General features: G+C 38.8%; 1 protein-coding gene across 6 annotated transcripts; it reads right to left on the bottom strand.

Moving 5' to 3' along the window:
- Nucleotides 1–7,177: 7,177 nt before the first annotated feature.
- On the bottom strand, nt 7,178–13,146 carry LOC110695671 (probable protein transport Sec1a). 6 transcript variants are annotated; one of them, XM_021872902.1, is made up of 6 exons: nt 11,939–12,028; nt 10,660–11,025; nt 10,489–10,566; nt 9,253–9,564; nt 8,877–9,099; nt 7,178–7,699 (listed from the first exon to the last, which is right to left on the bottom strand). In XM_021872902.1, the coding sequence occupies exons 3-6, from the start codon at nt 10,557–10,559 to the stop codon at nt 7,655–7,657; spliced, it is 651 nt and encodes a 216-aa protein (XP_021728594.1). In that variant the 5' UTR covers nt 10,560–10,566; nt 10,660–11,025; nt 11,939–12,028; the 3' UTR covers nt 7,178–7,654. The 6 variants fall into 6 exon arrangements, with proteins under 6 accessions (XP_021728594.1, XP_021728592.1, XP_021728595.1 ...); XM_021872900.1 differs by lacking the exon at nt 7,178–7,699 and having other exon boundaries at nt 8,734–9,099; XM_021872903.1 differs by lacking the exon at nt 7,178–7,699 and having other exon boundaries at nt 8,734–9,099; nt 9,257–9,564.
- Between the last annotated feature and the right edge of the window lie 55 nt (nt 13,147–13,201).

The following is a 13,201-nucleotide window of genomic DNA, read 5'->3' as shown; positions in this document are numbered from 1 at the left end:
CTCTAAGTCGAATTAATCCAGAATCCCTTCATGAAGAAGTTTATTGATGCATTTGATGTTTATGTGGCTTAGACGACAATGCCACAAGTAGGTTTAATTCGACTCAATGGTCTTAGCCCTTTTGGTGGTATCATTAACATTATAAACCTGTTTGTTTAGTGAAAGCACATAAAGACCATTTTCTGAATGTGCCGTACCATATAAAACATTATCAAGATAAAATGAACAACTATTATCTTTTATCCGAAATTTAAATCCCTTGGCGTCCAACGCTGAAATTGAAATAATATTTTTGGTAATGTTTAGAACATGATAACAATCTTCAAGTTCTAAAACAATCCTAGAAGGCAAATTCTAACCTGAAAATGACCCATATAACCCGAAAAAATTATTGGGTCGAAATCAGGTGGGGTTAACCCGAATCTGACCTGAATAACCCGAAAACAAATCAGGAATAAAACATTTTAAAAAACTCTAAAGTAACCAGCCCAAGCAAAAATTCATGTTCCTTATAAAAAGTAAAACCCTAAGGATCATTTTTATTAGATGTAGCCGCTGCTCCATACCCCCCCCCCCCTCTCTCTCTCTCATCTTCTCTCTTCAAGGGCTTCAAAGTTCAATCTCCTAAGGTAAATCAACTGTCAACATCAATTTTCTCTCTTCAACTCTCAAGAAATCAATTCCTAAATCCTTTGCAAGTTGCAAGTGCTCCTCCTTCATGTCTTCCACTCCCTCACGGACATTAAGCTTCAAGTTGCAAGTGCTCAAACTTCAAGTGCTCCTCCCTTTCATTGGATAATGCTTGTTGTTTTTACTAATTTCGAATTTTATTATACGTTATTGTGCGTATTGTTTTGCTTTTAGATTTTTGTTGTTGTTCATATTAAATTTCAAGTTTAATACACTTAAAATTGTTATTAATTTCTATTGTTGTTGTTTTGTTGATATAATGTATACGGTTTACATAATTTCTACGATCTTATTCATATAATCTATGCGGTTAACCTAATTGAAGCACTTAACCTAATATCAGATTATTATTTAAAGATAAAAATCAGGTTATTATTTGAAGATAAAAATCAAGTCAGTTTAAAGCAACCAGATTTAAACCCAAAAATTAAAAAAAAAATAAAAAATAAAAAAAACCAGGTCAAATTCACGTTGACCCAAACTCGAAAATATCAGGTTCAGGTTGGGATTTTCAACTCGAAAAGTTGTTGGGGAGTAGCTGATCCGAAATTAGTCGACCCGAACACGAACCCGACCCGACCTGATCTGTTTGACAACCCTATCTAATACCCATGAAGATTTGCTAGTAAAGTTAAGGTCTATAACATATATACCTGATCTAGAAGTAACTTTGTCGTTCTTCTTATGCTCCTTGAACTTGAGGCAATCCCGTTTCCAATGTCCCTTCTTCTTACAGTAGAAACATTCGGAATCGGATTGAAAAGACGCTACCTTCTTTTCCTTGTTGCTCTTGGTAGATTTTGACTTAGGCTGAAAGAACTTCTTACCTTTCTCCTTGAAGCCCTTCTTCTTGCCCGAGCGCTTGAATGGCTTGCCCTTCTTTACCATAAGCATATCATGCTTCCCCTCATCCTTGAGCGTGTGCTCGGCCTACTTTAACATCCCATGAAGCTCGGTGAGGATTTTCTCCGTGCTATGCATATTATAGCTCATCTTGATCTGAAAATAGCCTTTGGGCAGCGAATGGAAAATAATGTCAATTGCCATCTCGTTCGAGTACCCCGCATCAAGTCTCTCCATGTTCTCAAATAATCCAATCATTTTGTGCACATTAGGGCCGACGAGCTCTCCTTTCTTGAGCTTACTCTCATGGATTTGCCTATAGGTCTCGAACCTCTCAGTTCGGGCCTGCTCAATAAACATATTCTGAAGTTCAGATATGATCTCAAAAGTTATCTCCTTCTCAAAGAAAGTCTTTTGGACATCCGGAGACATCATGGCCAACATGATGCATTTGACATCCCGATTGGCAGCGTGTCATCGGTTTAGCGCAGCCTGAGTGACCTCCTCATTAGGAGTGTCGAGCATTTCCTCATCAAGGACGTATTCCTTTAGCTCTTGCATGGGAACTATTCGAAAATTCCTTTTCCAATCAAGGAAGTTTGTCCCATTCAGTTTCTCTGTATTGAGAATTGGGCGGAGAGAAAACTAGTAGTTGTTGGTGTTAGTTGCAGAAATTTTTCTACAAATGAAAGAATTTGCAATGAAAAACCATTCACAAAACCAATAAGTTTGATATTTAAAGCATACATGCAAAATATCAATCTTATGAAGCGTTTTATCCACATATTTAAAATTGTCCCTTTTAGGCGAGAATAAAACGATTACAAGACCCCAAAAATCAAATAGTGATTAAAAATGCTTTGGATTGTCTGAACACTTAATAATTTAAGGTAAGGAATCCAATTGCTAATAGCTCTAAGCTTTTCTTTCTTTGATAGAACGTCGCATCTAATACTTTCTTTACGTTTATCCCCATTGCAACGACATCTAAGGACTCCTTACTGATATCATTGAGTTTAACCAAAACTAAAGCGTATACCTAGTATACCTTACGTCCTTAGGAAAGTAGTAATGCCTTGCTTTGGCATAGCCCATTATTATTCTCCTTAGTTCGATAAGTGTCATTTTGGAATGGAAAATTTTAACTCAATTTTATAGGGACTTAGGGTTTCTATGTCAGTTAATTTAGGTGAACTAAATTAATCATTCAACATTCAAAATCCTAAACATGCATCAAATATCGCAATTATATATCAGAAAAAAATATATAAGGCATAAATAAAGATGCATTTGGCAACTAGCATGACCCCTTGAAACTTGAATCTTCAAGGGCCTTCAATGCATCTTCTTGGCTACGTCTTCTTTAGAAACTCCGTCTTCAAAACATAACCAACAATTTTGCAACTACTAGAAAAGCTAGGACTAAATTAACTAACTTAAGTACAAAAATACATAACGGCACGCAGTCTGTATTAAGATTTACAAAGATACAAAACGGAACGCAGTCCGTATTTACTATTCTCTTCGGGCCTCACTAGTTGACATTTTGTAAAACCTGCATTGGAATATCTATTCCATTCATCCATTAACTTCTGGCCCATGCATAAATCAAGCAACAATTCAAAGCGAGCGCAAACTAGTAACTAACAAAGGTGGTTAATCCAATTAACGCGCCTAATTAAAACTAGTGAAAGTAATTATCCGATTATGTGAATTCCCGCAATAATAATGACTCAAAACGACTAATGAAGCTCCCACTCAATTCCACAATCAACTTAATTAAAATTAATTAAGGCGATTAACCGTAAATCATGCCAAATAATTTTTGCAAGTGCCGAGAAAAACCAAGGCCTAGCCTCGTTTTAATTAAAACAAAACCGCAAAAAAATAATAACCCCTTAATGGCCGAGTGCATAGCCTCCAAGCCATGAGGCTAGGCTTGCTAGACACCACACCTAGCTACTATGCGCGGGCGCTGGCTTGCTAGCACGTTAACATGTAGGTGCCTGCTGGTGCGCTAGCGATACTAGCATGAAGCGCTGCTAGCATGCGATGCTAGCAAGCTAGCGTTGCTAGCTAGCTCGGCATGACACGACTGCCCAGCTAGCACGCTTATGCGGCTGCTGGGCTTGCGGCCGTGCCTTGCGTGCTAGCAGCCCTTGCTAACCGTATGCCCCTAGCCCTCGCATGCCAAAGCCATTACGAGGCTCGGGCTATACATTGTGACTAGTTGTTTGACTGATTTTTCCGTCTCGTTGATCCCTAAATTCAACTCGACTTTCGACGCTCAGCTCTGATGCTTTAAGTATGGAATCCGACGTCTTAGTTCGTAAAATCTCTATCGACTAATTTAATCCTTTGGATTAATTCGTCGTTTTGGTTTGGTAACACGATTGGGGCGAAGGGTTCAGTCAAGATTAAGGTGTAACATTAATTATACATTAATATTACTTATCGGAAGCGGTCTCCAGCTAGGCATTTTGGTCACTTCACCTCACTGAATAATTAGCTTTCCTAATTAATTACGAACCCTCTATCGGTATAATACACTTATTTGAAGGACATCATTCCTTTATATTAGGGATTTTTACCCAAGCCACGTGGTCTAGTAAGATCTTGATACGTGTCACCCTAGGAAGTTGGCACGTAGCATTCACATAATGTAGGAAATTAGCGGCCTTCACAGGCCGAATTCCTGAAGCGCCTTTTTACCACCAACGTAGGACTGAATGACCTACATAAGGGCACACATCTCAATGACCCTATAAATAAGGACATTTACCTCAATTTGGAGGCACATTCATTTATTACATCATTTACTATTCTCTTACAACTGAGAAATTACCTAATCTCGAGATTCGAGAAGATTCACTTTACTTTCCGCATTTTACTCTACTTTGACACTTACTAACTTGATCGTCAGAGGCGGAACTCTGAACACCCGGAGCTTCCGTTTAATTGCAGGTACAAGCGAAGAGGAATCTGGCTTGGTGAAGTAACTCTTCCGCAAGACATCTCGCAAAAAACCCTGAAACATTTAGCGTTGTCTGTGGGGAGAGTACCTCTAAGATGGTTTCTAGAGAACCTGTACCATCAGCTTAGGACAAGTGTCCGTCGGCAGAGGTTCATTCGGACCATGATACTTAGTCGGATCAAGATGTCGAAGTACGACCGAAGATGGATCCCTCATCTCTAAATGCATCCGCCAAAAAGAGAAAATGGAGCGGGGCTAAAATCAGGCAAGTCAAAGCAAGTCATCCGGCAAGCCTCTAGTTGAAGGGCAGACTGCTCACATCACTAGTGAAGAGTTCGTGAAGATCATGATGAACTTCAAAGGTGAGATGAAACATCTCATCAAGAGTCAAGCGATTGGTCCAAGGAAAGGACAGTCTGCTAAGAAATCTTCTCACTCTGGGAAGACAAAGTCGGTCAAGGACAAGCAGCCCACTCCACATCCCAAGCAAAAGGTAGGGGTCCGACCCTTGATTAACTGGACAAAATTCCGTCTCCCAGAGACGATGAAGGGGAAGCGCATCCGGTAAGTAATGCTGGATGGCAGCAAGAAGACTTTCACTGATGCTCGGCAAATCATCAAGCACGGGCGATACAATGCTAGACAGCTTCAGGAGTACCTCACTAAGGTATTCTCAATCAACACAAGAGCACCTGTCAGGCGGCCAGTGCGTCCACACAAGCCCTCATGTGATAGGCTTGGCGTCGTATGTGCCCCATCAATTATACAGGCTGTTTACCCAACCATATTAGCAACCTGCCCTCTTCGGAGGTCAGGCGGCATATCAAGTACAACCCTTTTACTGGCAACTCCGTTTGCTCAAGCCTGGAGAACAACCCTCTGCGTTCTCCAAGGAATTAACTGAGGCGGCACAGCCGGCCAAGGTTAAGAATGTCATGGATGGTGCCTATAATGGCACCACCAACTCAGAAGACCACCTGATGGCCTACACCAACCTCATGTACTTAATGGGTTTGATGATGCCACTTGGTGTGGGTGCTTCCCAGCTAGGGCGTTGCCTAACAGTGGTTCGGCTACTTGCCGTTTGGGTGCATCAACAGTTTCAGGACGCTTGCGTTCCTAATTGCCTCTAACTTCTTAATGAACAAAGCAGTCTAGAAGACTAGCATCAACATGGGCACGGTTGTTCAAAGAGATCGTATAAGGCTCCGTTCTTACGTTAGGCGGTTCAATCTGGTGAGAATCCAGATTCAAGGGCTGTATGACAAAAAAAAATTCACAGATTTTTTCATAGGTTTGAAGGATGGGTCATAATTCAAGTTTGACCTCGTCCAGAAGAAAATCTTTACTCTTCCAGAGGCTATGAGAGAGGAAGATGCCTATATATAAGCGACAGAACTCTGCTCCTCAAGCAAATAGTCGGACCCAAAGAGTTCTGACAAACAGAAGGTGAGTGAGCAAGATCAGTCGACTTAGAAAAATTAAGATAATAAAAAGAGAAAAGATGTATGGGCGGTCGACGACTCCAGTCAACCGTCCAAAAAGAAAAAGAAGGAGGTTAAGTCGTACGATCCTAAGTACGAGTTTAATAAGGACTGCTATTCCATCCTCCTGAAAATCAAAGACCGGGTGAGCTTTGAAAAGCCCTCGGCAATGAAGGGTCCGGTAAAAAATCGAGACAAGAGCTGTGACACCAACAACTGCTATAGCCTCAAGCAGTTGCTAGATAGATTGGCTAATAAAGGAGTGCCGAAGTCCTACATTCTCAAGTCCGAAGTGACTTTGAAGACAGACCCTTGGCAGCCGTCCAAAAAACCAGCTGATCGGCGGACAATAGGTCGTGTCTACTATCCTAAATCAAATCAACAATTTATATTCCTAACCTAACTCTATCAAGTTTTCACTAGATAGTGGCAAGCTAGGGTCGAACCACAAGGAAACGGGTATTGCACAATCAAAGTGGAATAAAGAATCTATTGCAAGTAACAAAGGGGTATTTTGGTATGTTTTTGTGAATATCTAAGATTAAACTATCTACCAAGAAAGGATTAATACAAGCAAAATAAGGAGTTAAATAAGAATCACCAAAATAAAGATGAAAGATAAGATTTTAATGGAAATATGATAAAAAACACTAGGGAGAGGGGGTTCCAATCATGATTTACTAAGACAACTATGATAATCATCATGGATTCATGCCAAGGAGTACAAACTCTACTCAAAATGATTCATTCTCATGCAATCACTCAAAGCAAGTCAATGAAATCGATCAAACCTAAACTAGTCATTCTCATGCATCTAATCTAGAACTCAAATATTGGGGCTAGAGGTGCACAACAATAGCTCCAAGCATTACCAGCACAAAATCATCAACTCAAGGCAAAACCCAATCAATCATCAATATAAACTCAATCAATCATGATTTTCACCCCCTTCCCTAGCTAGAAATCTAAGCTAGAGAAAGGAAGATAGCCATAGCAACTACACTAAACATGGATTCAATCCCAACAAAATCAAACATGATTCAAAACCAAAGAAAAAGCAATGAAATAAGTAAAGCAAGAAACTTTATGGAAATAAACACTATTAAGAACAATAAAACCAAATAAAAGATAAGGGGTAAAGAGATTACTACTATTAAACTTGAAGGATTAAGCAAACATGGATTAGTTGTATTGAAAAGATGAAAACTTGAAGGAAGCTTGAAAAGCTCTTGACTACAACAATGGAAACTTGAAGGTTAAGCTACTTTCTCTCTCTAATATGTTGATATTCTCTCTCTAAAAAATATTTCAATGGAATAGTGAATAATAGTTGTCAGGAAAATTCAAGCCAAACACTATATACAGTTTCTTGATAAAACAAACAAAATGGGTGAGGGAGAGGCCTCTCCCAGCCAGCTACCGCGCCCTCTCTGCTGTGGGTACGAAGTTGGGAAAACCCAGCTCATCGCACCCGCAACCACCTATGCTGCGCCCGCGGCCTTTTGCTGTCGCGCCCTCTCCAAGCCATCTCCAGAAACTGGTGTTCAGCTCAGAAGTTTCCTGTCCGCGCCCGCAGCTTTGGCCCCCGCGCCTGGGCTTGCTATGGCAGCGCACTCTCTCCTTTTTGCACCTCCTCTTCTTGGAATGAGCCACTCTAGCAACTTCAACTCCGCTTATCAACTCCAATTCCGCCCACGAGTGCTAGGAGCTATCAAAGCAAACAAATAAAAGGGTTTAAAAAAAGCAAAAGAAAAGATAAAAGAAAAGGAAAAACATGAGAAAGAACAAAAGTAACTAAAAAAAAGGTAAAAACGATAAGAACAGGTACAAACAAGTGACAAATAAGGGGAATTCATTAGTGAAAAAGGGTGAAATGGTGGCGTAAATGCCACTTATCACCAGCAAAGGCTGATAGTGGTTCGGAGATAGATCCGGACATAATCTGCCCATTGCAAGCGGCTTTGCCTCCGGTGGCCTAACTATCAGAGGCACCAAGGACCATGTTTGACAAATGCATGTAAGCTCAGTCGACGAGGGTCAGACGTCTGCCGACACTTTTCCTGAGGTCGTCATCTCTGAGAAGGACCGGGGCAAAGTCCGCCGGCTGCATGATGACCCCATAGTTATTGAATGCAAGGTAGCTTACCAAAAGATTGGTCGGATCCTTATCGATACCAACAGTTCATCTGATATTATCAGTTAGCAATGTTTGTCGAAGCTGAACACTAGGCAAAAATTGCTAATCAGCACCAGTTCAAAATCCCCATTTCTCACCGATTTTGAACTGGTTCTGATTTGAGGGATATCAAATCCCAAGACTTTTCGCACCAGTTCAAAACTGGTGCGAAAACTTATTTTTCTCACCGGTTCTTGATGTGAACCGGTGCGAAAAGTCCCCAAAAAAATTAAAAAAAAGAACTTTTAGCACCGGTTCTTGCTTTGAACCGGTGCAAAAAGTGGCACAAAAATAAATAAATCTTTTAGCAGTAGTTCTTGCTTTGAACCGGTGCAAAAAGGGGCCAAAAAAATTTAAAAAAAAAACTTTTAGCACCGGTTCTGTTCAAAAATCGGTGCCAAAAATATCACAAAAAATAAAAATAAATTTTTTTTTTTTTTGGCATTTTTTTCACTTAAATTGATGTATAAATACTAACATATATATAAAGTTACATATTTTCATTAAAAAAAAGGCTATACTATTACAATTTTCGTCCAAAAAAAATTAAATAACCTAGACTTATCTTTGAGTACCTTTCTTGCATTTCATTTAACTAGCATATGAAAGTCAAGCTGACATAATAACTACTGATAATATATTTCACGTCGGAACTAATAAACTGACAACAGGGAAACAAGCTGATAGGACAAAAAGAACCTGTGCCCACCATTTTCTCAAGTTGTTCAACCAAAGACAAAAGTAACCTGAATCTGGGACCAATAGCAACGGCATACAAATTAAGAAGCCTCTTTGCACGATCTAATTCATATTCTTTGGTATTTTCTTCCACACTAACACCATTTTCAATAGCTAGAAGAGACTTTGTGATTTTCCCTTTCACTGCATCCCAGGAACAGTGACAACCAAGCTGATCTTCCTTTTCTGTTGTACTGCAAAATTTAAATATAGATAAATAGTAAAAGGAAGAGCAGAAATTAGAACAAGAAAATTTAGCACATATCTTCATAAATTAAGACAGTGCAAACTACAATTGTACAATAGAAGATGTATGCTAAAGAAAATCAAACTTTAAGTAAGCTTACCTACCAAAAAAGATGGGACTTTCAGGGAGCAGCAGGTCATTTGACTTGTTCGTTTGGGATCTTATATAAGAGCCCCCAGAAGGAATGACTCCAGCCATATAAGCAAAGATTACACTAGCAGTCAGAAGCACTTGGTCAATGACAGGGACCCAGCTAGATGCAGCAGCACTCTCAAAGTCTATCATAGTTCCCAAGCAGCTACACCTCATGGGACTTCCATTAAAAACAGGAGTTGTGGAAATAACTGCAACAGACATAATACTATGCTTGATGACTCTCCATGAAGGAAGTGATGCAGACCTATAATTTCTGCTGAGAAAAATATTAGAAGTTGTCAAAACCTCCATAGAGGTACTTTTGCAGACATATAATCTCTGCAGAGAAAAATATTAAAAGTTGTCAAAACAAATTATATATTAAGGCTGCCCATCTCCCCACAAATTAAGTTCATTTTTTGCTCTCTTTGTCGTAAGCTTGTGGCAAGCTCGCAGTTGTAAGAATCATAGATTTTCAGCTATTAATCACAACCACAGAAAGAGTTGCAATAGCATAAATGCACCAAACTTCACTTACCTCCGACCTAGTAGCACCACCCACAATAAATACAAAGATACGTTTGCCCATCTTCTTAAAATCACTAAAAGCATGTCTGAGAATTGAATCACTAAACACGGAAAGAAAAACAAATTCACAATATAAATTTCCAAAAAACACAACACTTGAGTACAAGGAAAATATTAATTCAGCCACCCTTAATCTACAATATAGTCGGCCATAAAACAGGTAATTGGAAGAGTTAACATACACTAAGTTTGGATAGAGTAATATGGAGGGAAAGAAAGAGAAGAGATAGTGAGGGATTGATCTTTCCCTGGTTTAATCATGAATTAGGGAAAGGTATTAAAGAGATCCATATTCTTTTCCTATTACAGAGTATTAATTCAAATGTATCAAATCCTTGCATTGTTGGAAACATTTTGAAGGTAAATTGAAACTCACTCTTCCCTATCCTCACCTCCCTTCCTTCTAAAATAAGATAAAATAAAATAAAAACAGGGTAAAATGGAGTAAGCTAAAATGAATAAATCAGAACATAAATCCTTTCTCCTGCTTTCCAATGAGATTGTAAGCAGTCCTCAATGTCCAAAACATCTTAACGATTTCATAAGCAAATCCCCAGACATGAATTAACATAGTAATCTTTCTTCTACATGGCACATGACCCATTATGCATACCTCAACCATTGGATAAAATCGAGATAATTGCCATGTTGTTTCTTCTCCAACACGTTCCTTTCTGACTCCATGTTTTTTCTGATTACAAAAAAAAAATATGTGAGGGGAAGAAGATGCAGTAAGAACTAGACATTAGTGAGAGCAAAGAATTTTTTTTTAAAAATGGCACACCTTATTATCAAACTTTAACGCAAAAGCTCCTATAGAGCTTTTCTTTGTTTCACTGCATTTGTATCATCTGATAATAACCCTGCTAGCTGAATAAATCAAGAAACAAATGAAATAGTTAACTAAAACTACAAGTAAAAACCTAACTTTAAAAATATAGAAGACTTAAAACAGTGAAAACATTTTTGCACCAATACGATAAAACTTAACCTACTACCCTTTATTTTTCCCCTCTTTTCTAACTTGTCAGGCATGTAGCACACGTACACCCCTCTATCCAGGAAAAATAAAGAGCAAACTTGTGACATTGGATCCTCTCGTGACAAATAAGAGATGAAACAGCCGTAGAGATTTGTGAATATAAAACATCTGCAAGGAAATTAGGTATTGCAATTCATTAAAACTTATACCCACCCTTCACCTACCCCTAAATAGACACACAAAGGAAGGAAGAGAAAACTTCATGCTAAATTGCTAAACACTATCACACAAAGTGTTACTTTCATTGAAACAAGTTTCAGAAAGACAATTTAGCATACATTCGATTGTGGTGAAAATATTGAGGCAATGATGTTAAAATTCCTACCAAAAAAAGTTCACATTTTCTCATTTTTCGTAATTTAATAATAGAATTACAAAAGTACCCAGAAGGTATTCTGACTTTTCAACCGAAGGTAAATGCTTTCCAGAACACTCACCCTCTCCTTTACATAGGAACCCAACTCACATTCTACCATGACCGTCAAATAAAGTTTATGGGGGGAAAGCCACCATCAAACCACTATTGGGGTGAAAAATGTCACAGGAAATGGCATGGCTAGGGAGAGGAGGTGATCCGTGAACGTACTTGGACAACAGTGACAGTGGAGGGTGTGTGTGACTATAGGAAAAGGGGGATTTTAAAATATTGTCCAAAAATTTTATTGCTTTTGAATATTCACTCTTAAATAAAACACTTGGAAATTGAAAACAGGAAACTAAAGAATATGGAAGACAAATTTTTGACTAAACGCACCCTTAAAAACTTTCCAGCTCCAACACGAACACTTAAATGCATAATTCTGAACCCTTTTATCACCCCTCAATTGGACTAGACTGTGACTGGAAGAAGAGGGAACTTAAACTTATTCTAGGGCTTTCTATAGCTTTAATATTTATATTCTTTAAAAGCACTTGGAAACTCATGACAGGAAAGTAAAAGATAATGAACAACAGAGAGATAGTATATTAATTCAACGGAACACACCCAATAATTTTCTTCACCAGTAACACAAACACTTACCTGCATCAACTGTGAACCTTTGTCACCCTCAAATTTCTCGGGGTAAATAGCAGCATAAACCATCAATAATCGCAACTTATTCTCACGGCTTAAATCCTGTCAAAGGGGCTTCAACATTGTCAGAAAAGTATTACAAACTTCATATTAGATAAAAAGATGCATGATTCAGACTACAAAGTCCCTACCGTATGCATGCTTAAAATTTTGATAACTTTTTTAGTTCCAGCATCATCAAAGACAAGATCCTGTTCCAGTTTACCAACCTCCCTAAGTTTTTGCTCTCTTATGATACGGGTATGAATTCTGGGGTTTGAACCAAGACCCATTTGTTTGCAATTGAAGCTTAAAATTCGATGGCACAGTCCCACATTCCACCATTTTTCTGGAATTTCAATCTCACCCAAATGCTCAATAAATTTTATTCTCCCAATCAAATACGAAAATAAGAACTTCGTTTATGCTTGAATCTACTGAAAATTAATTATAAACAAACAAAAATCAATATCTAAACAGACAACATATTCATTAATTTTCAAAGAAATGGGATAAACTTCTAAAAAAAAAGGCGTAATTGAAGTGGGATTTAGGGAATTGGGGGTGAGAAAATGGTAAATTAGATGATACGTGGAAGTTCATTTTCATGAATTCATGGTGTTAGAGGGAGAGAGGAAGGAAGGAATGGGCTGAGTTTATGACTGGTTTTGCAAAGTTGAATAATGGTGGAGGTGGTTGTGGTGGAGGTGGTTGTGGTTGTGGTGTGCGCTTCAATGACAAACCCTAGATTACCACAACCCTAAAATTACTAAATTGAAAAGCAAATCAACGAAAAACCCTAGATTGCGAAGGAATTCGACAAATTAAGAAGACCACAGAAAAAATCTTACCTCGAAGCTGCTTCAATGGAGGTGAGAAAGCTCAGAATCCGCTTCAATGGAGAATAAAGAGCACGAGTTCAATGCAGGAGAGATATGGAGAGAGAAGGAGGTGCGGCTGCTTCAATGGAGTGAGAAAGCTCATAAACGGCTTCAATGGAGAAGGTGGGAATTCGGAGGTGGTGGAAGAGAAGGCGAGAACGAGGGATAAAAGAAGATGGAAAAGCAGGGGAAAGAAAGGAAGAAGAAGAAATACGCGAGCCCGGCTTTTTTTTTCAATTTCGCAGCAGTTTGAACCGCTGGGAAATCACTATTTCGCACCGGTTTGGTATGAACCGGTGCGAAATTCCTTTCACCCCTTTTTTTCTCTCTTATTTAATTCGCACCGGTT

This window comes from Chenopodium quinoa, unplaced genomic scaffold (genome assembly GCF_001683475.1).
Source record: "Chenopodium quinoa cultivar QQ74 unplaced genomic scaffold, ASM168347v1, whole genome shotgun sequence".
NCBI classification, from domain to species: Eukaryota; Viridiplantae; Streptophyta; class Magnoliopsida; order Caryophyllales; family Amaranthaceae; genus Chenopodium; species Chenopodium quinoa.
This window is presented reverse-complemented; position numbering and strand designations above follow the sequence as displayed.

Excerpts from the sequence above, each read along its gene's own strand:
- LOC110695671 (XM_021872900.1), bottom strand. The coding sequence starts at position 10,559 with ATGGAGTCAGAAAGGAACGTGTTGGAGAAGAAACAACATGGCAATTAT. Across the intron at positions 9,565-10,488 it reads GATTTTATCCAATGGTTGAG|CAGAAATTATAGGTCTGCAT; the intron begins GTATGCATAATG and ends TATTTTTCTCAG. Across the intron at positions 9,100-9,252 it reads AGTCCCATCTTTTTTGGTAG|TACAACAGAAAAGGAAGATC; the intron begins GTAAGCTTACTT and ends TAAATTTTGCAG.